At 39.6% G+C, this 19717-nt stretch overlaps 1 protein-coding gene across 1 annotated transcript in view; it reads left to right on the top strand.

Moving 5' to 3' along the window:
• The first annotated feature begins 15122 nt into the window (after window positions 1–15122).
• BST1 (bone marrow stromal cell antigen 1) overlaps window positions 15123–19717 on the top strand; it is a 55180-nt gene continuing 50585 nt past the window's right edge. The window contains exon 1 of the mRNA XM_058300738.2: window positions 15123–15259. Coding sequence (XP_058156721.1) covers window positions 15225–15259 — 35 coding nt within the window. The 5' untranslated portion in view covers window positions 15123–15224. The remainder of the gene's footprint in view (window positions 15260–19717) is intronic.

The raw sequence follows: 19717 nt of genomic DNA, 5'->3' as shown, positions 1-19717 counted from the left end.
TTAATCGCTAACTAACTACAGGGAAGAAAATAAAAAGTATTTAGGGAAGTATTAGTTCTGTTTCCTTCTACCCCACCCCTGACATTAAAAAAAAAGAACAACTCATAAACCAAAACACAGTTCAAAAAAATCCTGTCATGTAAAGCAACGCAGAAAATTTTTAAATGCTGAGGGTTATGTAGGCAGAAATAACAGGGGTGTCAAATGTCTGCAAATTCCCATTCACCCAGCTAATAGCCCTTCTTTTTTGGTTAATGCATAAAACATTGACCTACATTCTAATCCCACCTCTGCCACTAACTACCTATGGGATTTCAGCAAATCACTTGCCTACTCTGGGGCCTTGGTTTCCTCATGTGTATACACCTGCTCAGGAAGTTTTTAAGAGTGATATGATGCTACATAATTAATAGAAATTGATTCATGTACAACAGTTGTAAAGAGGACTCTTTCCCAGGCAAGCTGGGCCATGTGCTTACCTCAGAATATGGCATCTTGCTTCCGCCAGGAGTAACTGATGAGTGAGAGAAAGAGAGAGAGAGGGAGGGGGAGGAAAGAATGCAGAAGTGAGAGAACAGTCAAGATGGAAGCCAGTCTTTTTAACCTAATCTCAGAAGTGCCATGCCATCCTTTCTGCCATATGCTATTGGTCACCCAGACCAACCTCAGAGTGCCATGTGAGAGAGGAGTACACAAAGGTATACATACCAGGAGGCAGGGATGGTTGGAAGCACTGTTGGAGACTGGCTACCACATTCATGTGGTAGCAGTAGATAAGCGGTCCAGGGCTGGTTTGACGTTCTACTCCATTTTGTCTTTAGGAGCACAGGCTCCTTCCAACTCATTGCTCCACCACTCTAGAGGATAGTCTTTACGCTCAAGTGCTAAGATTGGGATTTGTATTCTAGACAGAAAAATGGAGGAGAGGAAGAAGAGGATCATAGAGTACACATACACTAGCTATCTCTTAAGAAAAATATCTGGAAGACTATTCCACTTACATTTCATCAGCTAGAACTTCCATCACATAGCTAGCTTAGCTGCATAGAAGGTGGGAAATGTGGTCTGTATTGTGCATAGTCATATACTAAGGCAAAAGCCAGGAGATCCATTACTATAGAAGGGGAGGACAAATATAGGGGGGCAAACAGAGGTCTCTGTCACAGGAGAGTCATTTGAACAATAATATTGCATTGCCCTCCTTTCGGTAGTCTCCACTGCATCTTGACTATAACTCAACGTTCTTGCTTTTAATGACCTGCAACCCAGGATTTAGCTCTCTCTGCTAAGTGAAACTTATGAGTGAAGATTGTAGAAAGTTTTCTCAACTGAAAATGGAGATAATATTAATATGTATGTCAAAAGATTATTTGGAAATCAAATGAAATCATAACTGAGAAGATACATTTATTGAATATTTAATATGACAATACTCTAAATATTTAAGACGTTATTTCAGTTAATCCTCATAAAACCCTTATAAACAAGGTGCTAATTTTATCCCTCCCTTCTTATCACTAAATCAAGGTAAACAGTGAAGCTGAGATTCACAGCAAAGCTGTCTGATTCCACAGCCCACATTCTTAAACATAAAGCTATACTGCCTGCTCCACTTCACAACTGGTAGTCTATTCTATTACCAATTAATTAAAATGTTGAATGAACTTTTAAAAAATGAACTGGAGTAAGTACTTCAAATGGAGGGCTGATGATTATCTGATGAATTAGATCTGTATGTACTAGACATTCCCAATTATGTGGAATTATAGTACCCTGCCACTTTTTGTTTCATTTGATATCATCCCAACTTCAAAAAACTACTGTCTGACAAATGTTTATTTCAAGAAATGAATTTAATTCATTTTTGAGGGTTTGAAAGAATTGCAAAGTGTTGGAAGTCTGGGCTCATGATCAGACAGATCTCATCCAACAGTCCTTCTTTGCTGTGTAACCCAGGGCCAGTTCTTCAGTGATAAACAAAGAGAAGAGGTAAAGCGTACTTCATAGTGGTGTTGTCAGAATTGACTGAGTTAACAGGCTTTGCGTAATACCCAGTCTAGTAAGCATTCAATACTTTCTAAAATTTTTACTTATTTTTAATTATGGTAGAATATATATATCACAAAAATCATTTTAACCATTTTAAGCAGACAATTCCTTGATATTATTATATTTTTAAAGATTTATTTATTTCTCTCACCCTCCCCACCCGTCCCCCATTGTCTGCTTTCTGTGTCCTTTTTTTTTTTTTTTTTTAAAAGATTTATTTATTTATTTAATTTCCCCCCCTCCCCTGGTTGTCTGTTCTTGGTGTCTATTTGCTGCGTGTTGTTTCTTTGTCCACTTCTGTTGTTGTCAGCAGCGTGGGAAGTGTGGGCAGCGCCATTCCTGGGCAGGCTTCACTTTCTTTTCACGCTGGGCGGCTCTCCTCACGGGCGCACTCCTTGCGCGTGGGGCTCCCCAACGCGGGGGACACCCTTGCGTGGCACGGCACTCCTTGCGCGCATCAGCACTGTGCATCGCCAGCTCCACACGGGTCAAGGAGGCCCGGGGTTTGAACCGCGGACCTCCCATATGGTAGACGGACGCCCTAACCACTGGGCCAAAGTCCGTTTCCCTCTGTGTCCTTTTGCTGTGTGTTCTTCTGTGTCTGCTTGTATTCTCATCAGGTGGCACCGGGAATCTGTGTCTCTTTTTGTCGCGTCATCTTGCTGTGTCAGCTCTCCGTGTGTGTGGCACTGTTATAGACCAGCGATATCGACCAGACTCAGACTTTGAATAAAGTTCCAATTGAGAGCTTTATTGGCCGCGCGGTGACTGCCCCATCCTACGCAGAGGAGAGAGCAACCCCGGGTCACGGGGGAAGTTTGCTTATATAGGCCTTTAGGTTCAGGGCGGGGTGAGCAATAGCTCAGCAAGCAAGCACGTACAGAAGCAGATGTTTGCGGTTAATTAAGTGCTGGGCATTCTATCAGGGGAGACCCTTGTTATTTACAAGGGTCTGGGTCAGGTTGGTCTTTTGGCAGGGGCTGATGAGACTTTCTGCAGGAGGAGGCTTTGAGATAAGGTTTTACAGTCAAGCAAGCTTGTTACAGAAGCGAGCTATAGGCGGTTAGGGGGCTGTGGAATTTTCCTCTCGGGTGGGGGTGGTCACAGGCTCCTACTTCTCCACAGCACCACTCCTGGGCAGGCTTTGGTTTCACGCGGGGCGGCCCTCCTTGCACAGGGGCCACTCCTTGTGCAGGGGACACCCTAACGCTGGGGCATCCCTGCATGGACCAGCACTCCTTGCACACAGCAGCACTGTGCATGGGCCAGCTCACTACAAGAGCCAGGAGGCCCTGTGTATCAAACCCTAGGACCACCTGTATGGTAGACAGACGCTCTATCTGTTGAGCCACATCTGCTTCCCAATTCCTTGACATTAAGTACATTGACAATACTGTGTAACTTTTACCACTATCTATTTCCAGACTATTTTCATCAAACCAAACCAAAACTCATTCATTTAGCAATAACTCCCCCATCCCTGGTAACCACTATTTTTGCTTTCTGTCTTTATGAATTTGATTATTCTAAGTATTTCATTCACCAGAAATCATACCATATTTCTCCTTTTGTGGTTTGTGAATGATGCATGGTAGCCACAGGAAGAGGGTGAGATTCACCCGTAATTTACCCCACAGCTCTTCATCCAGTCTTGCCTGCAGGCCGCAGGATGTACAAGAGACTCCAGAGTTCCAAAATGATTGATTCAGACAATTTCTGCCAGTTCAACAGTTCTTTTAGTGGAGGGACTGTTCCCTACTCTGCCATCTCTGACAATCCTCTCCTCAATAATGGTATCTTTTAATATTTTATACAGTAAAATAATAAGAATATTCTAAGATATTATCAGAAATACCTTGATCGTTTGAAAAATGACATTTAGTAAACATTAGAAATTAAAAGTTCAATTTGGTTAATTCAAGTAAGCCTCCCATCACCATTACCAACCTCAAATGTAAAAATCATTTTCTTAATAGCAGTTTGCAGGTAATTAAAATGTATCAATCTGTTGCTTCAATTAATTGTCTTTACACAGTTTAAATATTCCTAAGTACTTGATACTGTAGGTTATAAACTTTTTTTCTTTGCAGAGGAGTTTCTGTTGCTGACAAGGAATAGCAGAATAGTCATCAGGTTTGTAGCTTAACATATTAACAAAGTACTCGTTCCCAGAAAAATAAATAAATTCACACATTTGTTTATTACCAGATCTTTAGTAAAATACCTTTGGATAGCTGAATAAGTGATCCACAAAAGAAAAATAGTAGGTAATATTGACCTCATCTGCAGGGTGAGCAGTGAATAAATAGGAAATGCTTGTGAAATATTTAGAAAATGTCTTAATTTGAGCCAGACTTCAGATAGGTCAAAATAAAAGGGTGCTAATGTTCATTAAGAACTACAAGTTTACACACATTTAATTCTGCCAGTCTCTTCCATTCCTAAGAAATGATAGCCCTAACCAAGTGGTGAACTGTATAGTATTGATGATAAGGTCCAGTAAAACTTCTACCAGAAAATTCTGATGTCAAGGGTACCTGAACTTGCTATATCCCTTAAGTGTCCCTCAAAATACAATCCTTGGATTCAGCCATATTTTCCTGATTACTGGTTTGGTTTGTTACTGTCTGGTCATCATTTTATCTTGACGGGTTTAATACAGGCCCTGAGCGTCAACAGACTCCAGCTCCTACAATCTGATTTATTGGACTCACCTCACTCAGCTAAGATGGAGTTGAAGAAGGACAACCACCACACCATGGAGCCTAGAGTGCCTCCAACTGAAAGCAGGAGGATTGTATCCAGTATCCATGTGGAATCTGAGCCTCCTCCTGACATAGAGGTGCAACAGACACAACTAATCCAAGGCCCATAGAGAAAAGGTGGCATTGGAATGGGAAAAGTGGACATGGTGGCTGATGGATATGGGGAATGGCAGGAAGAGATGAGATGTGGAGGGCAACTTGGAGTTGCCCTGGATGGTGCTTCAGGGGCAATCACTGGACATTGTAAATCTTCCCAGGGCCCACTGGATGGAATGTGGGAGAATATGAGCCATGATGTGGACCATTGACCATGAGGTGCAGAGATGCCCAGAGATGTACTTACCAAATGCAATTGATGTGTCATGATGAAGGGAGTGAGTGTTGCTGGGGGGGGAGTGGTGGGGTGGGGGTGGTGGGGTTGAATGGAACCTCATTTAATTTTTTTTTAAATGTAGTATTTTTACAAAATCAATAAAAAAAAATACAATCCTTGGAGGACTTGCATCAGAATTATATCAGGTGCTTTTAAAAATGTGATTTCTGAAACCTGGACCTTGGAGATTTGAGTCAGTAAATTTGGGACAAGGCCTTAGACTCTATATGATTCGTATGCAACTAAAGCCTGAGAGATGCTGAGCCCAGGTACTAACTATCCTTCCATAATTAACTTGTTCCTCAAACTTGAAAAGGTGGTTTCAGAGTCCATGAAAGTCATGGTATTCTTTGCAAAATACAAAGTAACATGGCTAAGTTTGGGGGAGTAATATAGAAATAATATAGACTTTGGGAGCGAACAAAACTGAACTCAAATCCCTCCTCTGCTGTTTGGTAGTTCTGCAACTCTAAGCAGATTACTTAATATTTCTGAGCCTTAGTTTCCACAGCTGTAAAATTTTGATTATAATACCTTGATGGGTTGTTGTGAAGATTGACGACAATATATATACAAAGCCTGGCACGAAATAGCCATTCAATAATTAAACATTTTTATCACTAAATATCTAACAATGGCTAAAAATAGGATACCGTATTTTAATAGAAAAGTCAACTATTCAGAGGTACCAGGGACCAGAGATTTCAGAATCTTTTTGAATCATTGCAGCAGTTCAATACACTAGCTTTGGAATCAGAATGTCTGGGTTCAGATCCCAGCTGGTCTACTTTCTCCTTTACTATCAGTTTGGTAAGTCAGAACCTCCTCTTGCCTTGATGAAATCAAATGTGAAATTGAACTGATACTACTTAGCTCACAGGATTGAGGTGAGGAGTAAATGACATTATATTGGTAAAAAGTTTATAATAGTTCCTTACACATGATCAGCATGTTTTTTTTTTTAAATTGCTCCTTTCTATTATTGTTCAACAAACCCTTATACTGTGTGACTGCCATATGCCAGAAACTCCAGAATCATTAAGTCCAAAAATGAACTTACCATTTTCTCTGCCTTGGCTTCAGACTTCTAGCCTCCAGAAACTAGACAATAAATTTCTGTTGCTTCAAGTCAACCAGTGTGTGGCACTTTGTATGGCAGGCCTAGCGAAAGAAGACACCTGACAGAGAGATTTGTGCATAACAAGAGCCTTGGTAAACGTCTTTAAATATGTGACACAAAATAGATTTTCATGCCACTTATGCAGGGCTAAAGTTTATGAGGAAAGGAACTTAGAAATCCTGAAATTTGAAAGAAACATGGGCTCTCAGTTAAGATTGATGTGGCTATTGATAGGAACCTGATGACTACAGTGTATGTACAGCTATGTTCTGGCACCCTCCAAAGAAATCTGTACCACAATTCAGTGAACTGTCCAATTCCACATGCCATACCCTTAGGCTGAAACAAGAGGAAGTTGATTCACTTTCCTTGTGGTCAGATAGAATTGCCTCAAGTTCCTACTGATATATATATATATATACTTTTTCAAATCAAAAGAACATTTGGTAATCTTGTTCATGTAATGAAAATCTTTTAGTTTGATTTGATTTTTCAGATTTTAAAAATATGAGGATTTAAAAATTTATGAAACTGTACTTTGTTTAGCAATGTAGTATTAATGGAGACAATTCATCCAGTTGCTTACCAGACTAGATTTTAAACATTGGTAGTGTTTTCAGATCACTGGTACTAAACAAGCTCCATTTACAGAGAAATTACTAGTTGGTGATTAAGTCATAGTTTAATGTGAACATGATAAACCATATCAGTATGATTACAAATTGCAGCTATTCAATAATCTTAAAAACCTTGTTCCAGTCTTAAACATTTGAATCATGGTATAGTGCAAAGGGCACTGGAATATATGTCAGAATACATGTCAGAATGCTTAGGTTCTATTCCTGGGCTCTCTTTAAACAATAACATTGTTGTGGCCAAGCTCTTTAACCTTTATGGCAATCCATGAGAAAATACACATAAAATATGCTACATTGCTTGGCATATTGTATGGGAATTCAATAATATTTGGCAAAATGGAAATTTCAGCACATGTTAAACAACTTTTTTATGACTTAAATACGAAATAGCAATATCTTCCTTTTCGACATGTAGATCTGAAATAATTCATCATTATATTCAGTTACTAATCAAAGTATCATATTGCCTCCAAACACTGAAGCAAATGGTGTACTACAATATTTTTTATTTTTTAAAGATTTATTTATTTCTCTCCCCTCTCCCCGCCCCCACCCCAGTTGTCTGTTCTCTGTGTCTATTTGCTGCGTCTTGTTTCTTTGTCCGCTTCTGTTGTTGTCAGTGGCATGGGAATCTGTGTTTCTTTTCATTGCGTCATCTTGTTGTGTCAGCTCTCCGTGTGTGCGGCACCATTCCTGGGCATGCTGCACTTCCTTTCGCGCTGGGCGGCTCTCCTTATGGGGCGCACTCCTTGCGCGTGGGGCTCCCCTACGCTGCGTGGCAGGGCACTCCATGCACACGTCAGCACTGCACATGGGCCAGCTCCACATGGGTCAAGGAGGCCCGGGATTTGAACCCCGGACCTTCCACGTGGTAGACGGATGCCCTAACCACTGGGCCAAGTCCGTTTCCCATAATTACTCTAATTTCTGATCAAGTCCAGGCACTGGTGGCATTTAAGGTAAGATGGACAGGATATCTATTTTTTAAATCTTTTTATTTTTTATTTTGTCTTTGTTTTTTTAATGTTACATTTAAAAAAATGAGGTCCCCATATACCCCCCACCCACCCTCACCCCACTCCTTTTAATTTATTTTTTATTATTTTATTCCCCCCACCTCCCTCCCCCCGCCCCATGACGGCTCCTTCATCTGTCTGCTCATTGTCTCTGCTCACTGTGTCTGATTGTCTAGACAATCCATAGATATTTCCTCATCTGGTTTCCTGGTATAAGATGGTCAATTTAACTATCATCTTAATGGAAAATCTAATAATTGCACAATTAAACTTTTGGTAATATAATTCAATTACTTGTGACTTTATGTGTGAAGGAACTTCATCTGCTATCAATAGAAGTATCAAGGCTTTCAGTTACAAATGTTCAGTTCATCTAATGTAATATTTTAAAATTTTAACTGTAGTAACATTTTAATCAAACTGGTATGCATTGCCCTGAAACTAGATTTTTAAAAATAAAACAATAAAAAATGGTGAAGTGAAAATCAGATTGTTCCATTTCAGCTGCTGGATATGGGATGGAAAATAGTACAATACAGAGAAAACTGTTGCCCTTGAACAGCAAAACTTTATTCAAGTCATGTCCAAAAAAGAGAAAAAGGAAAGTACATAAAATTATAAGGAAGATAGTTGAATGTGTCAGTTTATCAAAGGTGTCAATATTCTTCTAAATAAAAACTTAAAGTCTTCCATATTAAAAGGCTATTTGGAAGGCTTATTGATAAAGAAAAAAATCACATTCAAATTCCCAACCTAATTTATGTTTTTCCATCATTATCAGTGATAAAGCTATTGTCATTAAAGCATATTGTGAGGCAAAGCAAATGGCACACATTTTCTTCCAGATATTTGCATATAGTATATACAACTTTAAATCTCAGCTAATTAATTAAAAACCATGTATAGTTTTTTTTACAATTGCAGAATATTTAGAAGTAATGTCCATTACAAGTCTGTACAGATTTCATAAGCCAAATTGATCAGAATAAACTCCATAACTTTCAGTATGTTATATGAGCTAATACAGGATATATTATGTTGCTTAAGTATAACCTAACACAAAATGAATTTGATATATTTACAGGACTATAAAATATATTGTTATATGCACAGGAGACTTGAATCTCTGGACTGTCCATGTGCCAGCTGGGCCCTGAGTCTCTGAAGAGTTGCAACACCTACTCTCCGGTTTGTTGGATGTACCCAGGTCAGCTGATGGGGAGTTTGAATGATCAACCACCACCAGAGAACCAAGAGTGTCTACAATTGCAATCAGGAAGAATCACACCCATCAGCCATGTGGGATCTAAGTCCCCTCTTGAGTTAGAGGTGGAGTAGACATCGCCATCCCAGGGTCCACAAGATGGAGGAATATAATATGGATTGGAATGGACTTGCTGGTATTCTACTATAGAATTGTTGTGACTAGTAATGGAAAAAGTTGTATCATTGATGTGGAGACGGTGGCTGTGGGAGTTGCTGAGGGTAGGGAAAGGGAGGAAGAGGTGTGATATGGGGCATTTTGGGGATTTGGAGTTGTCCTAAATGAGATTGCAGGGACCGATGAAGGACAGTGTATATCCTGCCATAACCCACTAGATGGAGTGGGGGAGAGTATGAACTGCAATGTAAACTATGGTCCATGCAGCGTAGCAGTGCTGCAGGATGTATTCACCGAATGCGATGAATGTGCCTTGCTGATGAAAGGGGATGTTGATGTGGGAGTGGGGGGGGGGGGGGTAAGGAGGTGGGGAGTGGGGTATATGGGAGCCTCTTATGTTTTTTAATGTAACATTTTGTGTGATCTATTTATCTTTTTTAAAAAGACTAAAAAAAATTCAAAAAGTGGAAGCATCCCCTGCCCATCAACTGATGAATGGATTCAGCAATAAATATCATATCAGAATAAAAAAATAAAGAGGATTACAGATCTTTAAAATATAGATTAAAAAATAAAATATACTGTTGAATAATATAAGTTTTTAAATTTTTATTTTGAAAGAATTTCAGACTTAGAGGACAGTTGCAAAATTTATACAGACCACATATAGAGACTTCCAATATACTCCTAATCAATACCAAGATCCACCAATTTAAAGATTTTGTCACCTTTGCCATATTGTTGTAACTTTTGAACATTTGCGAACAGGATGCACACATTATGCTTTTGTTTTTAAAAAGATTTATTTTTATTTAGTTCTCTCCCTCCTGCTCCCCCCCCCCCCCCCGCCTCCCGTTGTCTTTTCTCTGTGTCCATTTGCTGTATGTTTTTCTTTGCCTGCTTCTGTTGTCAGCAGCACAGGAATCTGTGTCTCTTTTTGTTGTGTCATCTTGCTGCGTAAATTCTCCATGTGTGCAGTGCCATTCTTGGGCAGGCTGCACTTTCTTTCGTGCTGAGCGGCTCTCCTTATGGGGTGCACCTCTTGTGCGTGGGGCTCCCCTATGCAGGTGACACCCCTGCGTGGCATGGCACTCCTTGTGCACATCAGCCCTGTGCATAGGCCAGCTCCACATGGGTCAAGAAGGCCCAGGGTTTGAACCATGGCTTCCTATGTGGTAGGTGGACGCCCTATCCATTGGGCCAAGTCCACTTCCCACATTATATTTCTTGAACACATAATGCTTTCATGTACATTTTCCTCAAAAAAGGATATTCACTTATGTAATCACCTTAAGTACTACAAGAGTTTGAAGCTCTTTGTGGACCTAGTAAAGATCATGTTCTTGAAGCTAATCCATTCCTGCAGGTGTGGGACTCTTTGATTGGATTGGATTCAGTTGGGAGGCTCTGATTGGATTATTTCAGTGAGGCATGACCCAGGATAGGTCTTGGTCCTCTTTCTAGAGTCATATATAAATGGGAGAAACACACAGACATGCACAGAAAAAAGTAGCAGAGACAGAGAAACGCCAAGAGGCTAAGAGAAAGATCTGGAGGCCAGAGGCTGGAATCAGTGGAGCCTGGTGGCATGGAAAGAAACCCCTGAGAGGCTGAGAGAGAAGCCTGGAGGAGAGAGAGAGATGAGTCATATGCCTGATTGCCCATAGCTGAACCCTGGGAAAAATTAAGCCTGGAGGAGGAGGCATAGAACTAGACTGGCAGAACTGCCATTCTATCTTGTCATGTGGCAGGAGCCCACGATTGTCAGCAACCAACCTTGTGAGATAGAAGCTCCGATGATGCCTTGATTTGGACACTTTTACAGCCTCAGAACTATAGGCTTTTAACTTAATAAATTCTCATTAAAAACGCTAACCCATTTCTAGTATATTCCTCTCAGCAGCTTTTAGCAAACTAAAACAAGTGCAGTTATCAAATTCAAGAAATTTAACGTAGATATTAAGCTTACATTCTATATTCCAAATTTTTATGTCCCAATAATATTCTTTTGAGCCTCTTCTCCATGTTTAGATACCACCCAGTATCACACATTCCATTTAACTACCATTATCTCTTTAAAGATAATTTATCTCCCCTTCTTTCCTTCCTCTCTCCCTCCTTCCCTCCCTCTCTTTCTTTCATTGTGTAAACATTTACCACACAAATCTTCCCATCCCTACTATGGCACCTAAGCATACCATTCAATGGGATTAATCACATTCACCATATTGCAGTACCTTCACCATCTCCCATTATTAAAACTTTCCCATCTCCCCAAAGAGAAACCATAACCCATTATGCATTAACTGCCCATTCTCCCTGCCGCCTGTCCCTGGAAACCTGTACTCTTAATTTCTGTCTGCATGAACTTGTATATACTCCAGTATTTCCTATGTAGTTATCATGGGACTTAAATTTAACATTCTAAATCTTTAACAAACACATTTGGTTCCAACTTAATGTCAGTAGTATACACAAACTATACTCTTATACCTCTTCCCTCCCCCCACCTTTATGTACTTCTTGTCTTCATGCATTACATGTTTATACATTATGAATCCCAAACCACTGATTTATCATTACATTTTATGCAGTTGTCTTTTAGATCATGCAGGAAGTAAAAAGTGGAGTTACACATTAAAAGTACAACAGTAATGGTATTTACCCATATCACTTATCTCTACCAGAGATTTTTATTTCCTCTTGTGCCTTCAGTTTAGTTGTCTGGTGTCCTTTCATTTCAACCTACACAACTCCTTTTGGCATTGCTTGTAGGGCCACTCTTGTGGTGTCAAGTCCCCTCAGTTTTTGTTTATCTGGGAATGTCTTAATCACTTCATTTTTTTTTCCATTTGTTTGTTTGTTGTTGCTGTTGTTGTTTAGGAGGCATCAGGAACTGAACCTGGGACCTCCCCTGTGGGAAGCAGGTACTCAGTGGCTTGAGCCACATCCGCTCCCACTTCCTTATTTTTGAAAGACAGTTTTGCAAAACATAGAAGTCTTTGTTGACAATGTTTTACTTTCAGCACTTTAAATGTCTCCCCACTGCTTTCTTGCCTCTACGGTTTCTGATGAAAATTGGCACGTAATCTCATTGAGGCCCCCTTGTATGTGACATATGGCTCCTTTCTTGCAGCTTTCAGGATTCTGTCTTTGGCATTCAACAATTTGATTATAACATGGCACCATTTGGGCTTATCCTGTTTGGAGTTCATTGAGCATCTTGGATGTGTACATTCATGTTTCATTAAATTTGTTTAGTTTTCATTGATTCTTCTTCGGATCTTCTCCTTCTCCTCTGGGACTCCCACAACGCATATATTAGTTTACCTGATGGTGTCCCACAGGTTCCTGAAGCTGTGTTCACTTTTGCTCATTCTTTTTCTTTCTGCTGCTGAGCCTGGATGATTTCACATGTCGTATTTTCAAGTTTACTGGTTCTTTCTTTTGCCAGATACAATCTGTTGTTAAACCCAAGAAAATTTTAACTACTGATACTGATGTCTTTAGCACTGTTTGATTCCTTTTCATAATTTCCATCTCTCTATTGATATGTGTTGTGTTCATCTATTGTTCTTCTCACTTCCTGAAGTTCTTTGTTCATGTTTTCCTTAGCTCTTTCCGCATACTTAAGACAATTTTAAAAAAGTGTTCATCTGGAATGTTCCAGGTCTGATCCACCTCATTGATGGTTTCTAATGCTTTAATCTTCCCCTTTGCCTGGGCCATCACTTCCTGTTTCTTTTTATGTCATGTTGCCTTGGTTGAAATTGGACATTTTGATATTTTTATATGATATTGCTGGAGTTTACTCTGAGGCATCTTTTCCTTAAGCTTGTATCCAGATAGTGTGTAATTAAAGGGCTTTACATGAATGCCAGGAGATAATAAATACAAAAAAATAGCAAAAAAAACCCAAAAACACATCTTTCTCAGTATTTGCAGATTTACCTGTGCTAGTCATGCTTTCCTTCAGAGCTTATCCACATAATGAGTTTACAGAATAGCTCCAAGCCAAAGCATAGGGGCCTTCTAGATTCTTTCTGTGCACATGCCTTTTCTCAAGCATGAATGTGTATGCCTAGGAATTTCCCGTTCACACAGATACTAATGACTTCTCTTCCCTAGGAAACAGTTTCCTCATGATCCCAGGCACTGCACTGTATGTCCTACAGTCAGCAATCCTTTGCCCCAGACAGCACAACTTGACTGTTCTCCCACAGCATTTCATAACAGAGTTCTGTGCCATGCTCTACATGCAGGGCCAAATTCTCAGACAGTGAATCTCTTTGGCCACCACTAGACTGGGCCACACATACATGCTCCCAGTAGGTGCACATGGGTTACTTTTCTCCTTCTGCAACTGGAATTTAGGATTTCTACTGGGAGAAAAGGCTGGCTTTATGCCAGCCGGCAAGAAGTAGGGAAGGGGCCTTGATCCAGCAATTCTCTCACGATATGAGTTACACCTGCAAATGTAGGAAATAACATAAATCCAACAAAGCATTGTTTCTAACACCCAAAGACTGGACCCAACACAAGTGTCCTTCTATATGGTCTATATACAAAATGGCATATGTGACTGCTAAACAAACAAAGCAGGAAATGTAAGTAAATACTTATAAGTAGGTTTATGTAAAAAGGGAAGTGCAGAACTATGCAGATAGTATGGAAGGAAGAATGAAGAGAAATAATGTATATTCACATTTATTTGTATTTGCATGAAAACTGAAAGTGTAAACAAGAAACTAATGAAAAACGTTACCTGTAGTGGATTAGGGGGAACTGTATGGGCTGGTGACTGGAGAAAAAGTGAGTTTTCACAACAAATTTCCTTTTATATAGACTGAATCATGTAAAATAAATATTTACTAATTAAAAATATTTTTAAAAATCCAGTGGGAAAAGAAATTTTTTTAAATCCTTGTGTAATTCCACAAGTACACAAATTAGTAGCTGGAGGAAAAGAAATGCTGACAAGGCCACATGAAGTCTGAGAGTTAAAATTAAAGTATCTGTAGCTTTTTTGTATTTCTTAAGTTATGGTAAGATGCAATAAATATATCAACCAGAAAAATATTTGGTTGGTAACAAAGATGCACTTATTTTATTAAGAAATGTTACTTGGAACATTTTGTTGAACTCTTCACAGGGCAGAAATATACAAAGTTTAGATCTACTTAATGAAATGCGGATTTCTGTTAAACCTCAATAAACTGCTAACAAGGGAGAAGGGGCTACTATCACTATTAAATACATTATGGTTTTCTAAGTAAACAAAGTAAATGATATTAAAGTTCAAACGTCCTTGTAATTCTTTTTCGAAGACTGTCAGCACTAATCGGTGTGCTGGCTGTGTCGGGGAGGGCAGGGGTCGGCGGCGGCGGGCCCGGGGAAGGTCCGGGGAGCCGGCGGCGAAGGGGCTGGGGAGAGCCCGGGCAGCTGGCGACAGAGAGGCCGCCTTTACTGTGCACCGGGTGCGGCTCGGCGCCACCACCGGCTTCGCCTCCTCATCGCCAGCAGCCTCTTGGCTCCCACGGCGCCGAGCCCCGGCCCGGCCCCGCGCTCCCGCATTCCGCCACCGTGGGCACGTGGGCCCACTGGCCCGAAGCCGAGTTCTCAGATTCTCCTCAATCCGCCCTAGTCGCCCTCAGAGGGTCTCGAAGCCACAACAGCGAAAACACCGCTAGAAGGTTCAAAATACTCCGCAGTAAGGAAGATAGAAGCAGGAGCGTGTATGGAAATACCGCGATACTGCGGCGAGAGAGCCGGCAGGCGGAAACGCATGCGCAGAGCGTCTATCCGGGGTCTTTCCCGACTTGGAAGTGGGGTTTCTGCGGAAGCAAAGGTTAGACCGGAAGTGGTGATGCGCGGTGTCAAGGATGGGCGAGGTGACAGCGTGCTCACCCGGCGACAGGTGAGGCTCGCCGCGCCGGGCCTGGCCGGGTTGTGGCGGCAGTGCTGAAGGTGAGAAGCAAGAAATGCAGCTCCTATTGGGAGTGGACCAGAATCCGCTAAAGGGAGACAATCCGGGGTTCGCTGGGAGAGGGATATTCTGGTTTGCTAAGCGCACGAATTGAAGTCTCCTGCGGCTTGGGAGCCGCAATCCAGGATCTGAGAGATGTTCTAGGGTCAGCTGAGGGCTCAGGCTGCAGTCCCTTGTAGGCCTAGTTGGGACCCCGAAGATGGAAGAGGAGTACATTCTGATCTACCTAAAGCTGTTTTCTGGAAGTTCCTATCGTTAAGGCCGAGTGTGCCAACATACGCATAGTGACGATACTGGAAACAAAGGGAGTTTAAGACATAGAAGATGAAAGATAGTAGTTATGAGACGAATTTGAAACACTTTAGACAGCCTCTCAAAAAAACGGAGTCTTCAAGACAGAAGGTAGATACAAAACTTTATTTCATGTGTATCCGCCACCCAACTGGAGAAATAAACTATTACATAAGTAGCTGAAGTTTTTTGCTCCACCCCATCCCATTCTGCTTCCTCTTATCCAAGGTAACCACTCTCCCAGGCACCTTTCTGTTTTAGTTCTCATTACATCTTGTGCATAATTTTAACATTCAGTAATGTAGTGCATGTATCCTTCTACAGCTTGCTTATCTGTTGTTTCTATGGTTTATTAATATTACCTAATTCTAGTTAATTCATTGTAACAGGGAATAGGTAATCTATTATATAAATATACCCCTTTTTATCCGTTCTCTTGCTTTGTACCTGCAGTGCAGGTACACATTGAAGGTACTTAAATGTTTAGTTGAATGGTGAATGCTATAGCATTTGAGCAAAATCATAAAGAATCAATAGGATCTCAAATGACAAAGGAGGCAAGAAGAGAATTCCAGGCCAAGACAGTACTAGTCTGAACAAAATCAGAGACATAAAAGTGCATGAGCTATTTCAAAAGTTTTCATGGTCTTAGATCTTAAAATGTAGAGTGAAGGAGAAAACAAAGTATATAATGAGGGTTAGATTTAAAGGATGTTTATCCTAGCTCACAGCCATTTGAAGGTTTTGAATTATTAGGAAATTGATCAGAGCTGTATTTTTAAAAGATCATAGTCACAGCACTATGGATATATATATCTAAAAGATTAATGGCAGGAAATTAAAGGTCTCTGCCAATCAAGCATTGTAATAATAGTGATCAATGTATTAGGCATGTAAGGCAACTGTGCAGACTGTACTCAAAATCCTAAAATATTTTCCTGGACTATTCATATTATCATTTTTCCAGACAATTAACTCTCCTCTTCAGCATTTCTTCCAATATTTTCTACTGCCTCCCACCTGGCTGATAACTTTGCACTGAATTTCAGTTAGGAAAGAACTTCCCTATGCTTTCATCACCACATATAGCAGGTCTATATTCAAATATGCTATCTCTACTATTACTATAGGTGAATTGGCAATATGTTACATTTCTGTGTATCCCTCCTTTCAAGGGCATTCCTCCTGAATTTGCTCCTCCTTTATCTGCATCATTTCTTTTCCTGCTGGAATGTTTCCATCGCTCCATAAATGCTATATAAGTTTCTATTTTAAGAAAACCTTTAATTGATCTACATTCACATCCAGGTACTGCCCCATTTTTCAACTTCTTCTGTTTACTCCTTGGAGACTTTCAACCCACTCATCACTGGAACCTAACTTACAAGTTATCACATTGTTTCTCCTACCTCCTTGACTGCTCCTGACTTCTTTACAGATTTTATCTCCTCTCCCTCACCTCTAAACATTAGAATGTCACAGGGGTCAGTAATACAGATCTTTTCTCTATCTATACTCACTTCTTAAGTGATCTCAGTCAGTCTCATGGCTTTACAATTTTAAGTTTATTTTAGTTTTTATTTTCTTCATTTTTTTTTCATGGCCTTAAATTTTATCTATATGTTAACTCCCACATTTGTATCTTTAACTTGCACCTTTCTTCAGAACTTCAGAACTCTAAGACCAGCTGCCTGCCTAACATTTCTATATGGAAGTATAGTATTTGAAATATGAAATAACTAAGGTATTTCAAACTTCAGTTGTCCAAAAATTGAGTTTATCTTCTCCTACAAAACTGTTCCTTCTGTTGTCTCAGAATCTTAGTGACAATTCCATTCTCAGTACAAAATCCTTTTGACTTATCCTTGACTATTTTCTTTCTTATGCCCTACAGTGCTCTGTCAACAAATACTTTAGGCTAGACCTTGACTTTTTTCTAGAATTCAACAGTTTTTACCATTTTCAATTCCAGTCTGGTTAAAGTCACTGTCATCTGTCACCTGAATTACTGCTTTAGTCAGTGGCATAATTGATTTTCCCCCTTCTCTTTTTAACCCAAACATTCTGTTCTCCACATGGCAACCAGTGGGGGTCATTTAAAATATAAGTCAGATGATGTCACTGCCCTGCTAATAACCCTCCAATGGCTTAACATTTCACTCAGGATAAAAACCGAATGTGTTTTGATTGTTTTGTTTATAGCTATATCCCTAGTGCCTAGAATCATGCCTGGTTCATAGCAGACACTCAATATTTGTTGAAAGAATGAATAAATGTAGTCCAAGTTCTGTCTACTCCACATTTGAGGGATCAGTTTAAAAGATTGCACAAGAGCCAATAGTGGGCAGAGACTGCAGTCAAATTGAATTCTTTGGTTGCTGAATCTTGAGGGAGAGTGATGAGTTTAAGCTGACTACAAAAACAATGTTTCTCGCCTGGAAAACCGGGAGAATGGTAGTGCCTTTGATCCTGAAATGGAGCACAAAAGGAAAAATGCTAAGTGGGAATCACAGAATTGGAGATGTCTAAATCGGTGGAAATGTGGATCTCTTTAAGTCACAAGAGTTGCTAGGGCTGTTGCTATAGATATTGGGGTAATTGAGATTGCTCAGGAATAAATCATAGAGTGAGAAAGCAAAAAGATCAATTTTGAGACATCTTTCTTCTTAATGGGTATATAGTGAAGGATATGAACCAGGAGAGTACAAGAAAGGCTAGAGCATTATGTTGCAAAGAGACAAAGCTACACTTAATCCCTGGCAAGGTTTTAATTTCAAGGAAGAAAAGTAAGACTTTTGGATAATTAAATAGAATTCATATCAATAAATGCTTCCCTGGACTATCACTTTACAAAGAAATTTCTTCTGATTTTTGTTTGACAGTTATCTTTGGAGATAATTCTTGCGACCCTCACCAGAATAAAGTTATTCTCCAGCAGTGTCCCATTCTATACAGTTCATTGTTCCCAAATCTGCTTAAGCATCAGAATACTCTGTGGCATTTATTGAAAATGCAGAACATTCTCACCTTCAAACATCCTGGAATTCTGATTTAGGAGGGAGAGTTAAGTTTTTTTAAGACTACTTTTTGAATATAACAATAACTGAAGCATAACAAATTATAAACTCCCAAGGGAAATTGGCTTGGAATACATGTTCTCTTTTTAAAGTTTTTTTAAAGTTTCTTATTTTAAGGTAGATTTAGGTGTTAAATTTTGTGTTAAGTCTAGAGTTTACATTTATGTTTTTATAGAACCACTGTTTACTGCTTCTTAAAGTTATAAGTAGTGTATTTTGAAGTAGGATTTCTTCAGTGATCATATTTTAAAGGATATGTTTTATTAGCCTTTGTCTTATATATTATCAAATTTTCCAAGAGTAGTTTGGAAACTTATTTTTCACCAATTGTGATTAAAAAGAGAATGCACTTTATACAGTTTACTACAGGTTTCATTCATTCTCATTTATTCTTTTAAATACATTTACATGCCAAGCACTGTGCTATGAACAGATTGATAAAATATTCATTAGTGGAAAATCATTAACCTTGTAACCATGTCACATGACCATGTTAATACACCTTGGTATGTAAGAAACTTGGAGCTGCATGTGTGGGCCATCTTAATTTGGAATTCTCTCCTAAAGGCTGGCTAAACTTTCTGCATAGCTGAATAAAGAACATTATTACTCTGAAATGTGGTCATATGTCTATAGCATCTTGGAAGTTCAATCAAGCCATTTCAGAAACATGTCTAATTTATCATAGCCAACCTCGGTACACACATCTTTTTAAAAAAATTTTTAAAGGAGATGCTGGGGATTGAACCTGAGACCTCATACCTGTGAAGCAGGTTTTCAACCACTGAGCTATACCTGCTCCCTAATGTACGTATCTTAAGCATCCATTTATGCACGTTCAGTCTTTTTAAATTTTTTTAAAAAAATTAAAATTTTTATTTGTCTTTTTTTTTAAAGATACACAGCTCACAGAAAATGTTACATTAAAAAACAAAGAGGTTCCCATATACCGTGCACCCCACCCCACTCCTCCCACATCAACAACCACATTTATAGGCTTTGAAGTTTTGGCTCACCATGG

The sequence above is a fragment of the Dasypus novemcinctus genome, chromosome 1, assembly GCF_030445035.2.
Source record: "Dasypus novemcinctus isolate mDasNov1 chromosome 1, mDasNov1.1.hap2, whole genome shotgun sequence".
In the NCBI taxonomy this organism is placed as follows: domain Eukaryota; kingdom Metazoa; phylum Chordata; class Mammalia; order Cingulata; family Dasypodidae; genus Dasypus; species Dasypus novemcinctus.
The sequence above is the reverse complement of the archived record's forward strand: the minus strand, read 5'-3'. Positions and strand labels throughout refer to the sequence as shown.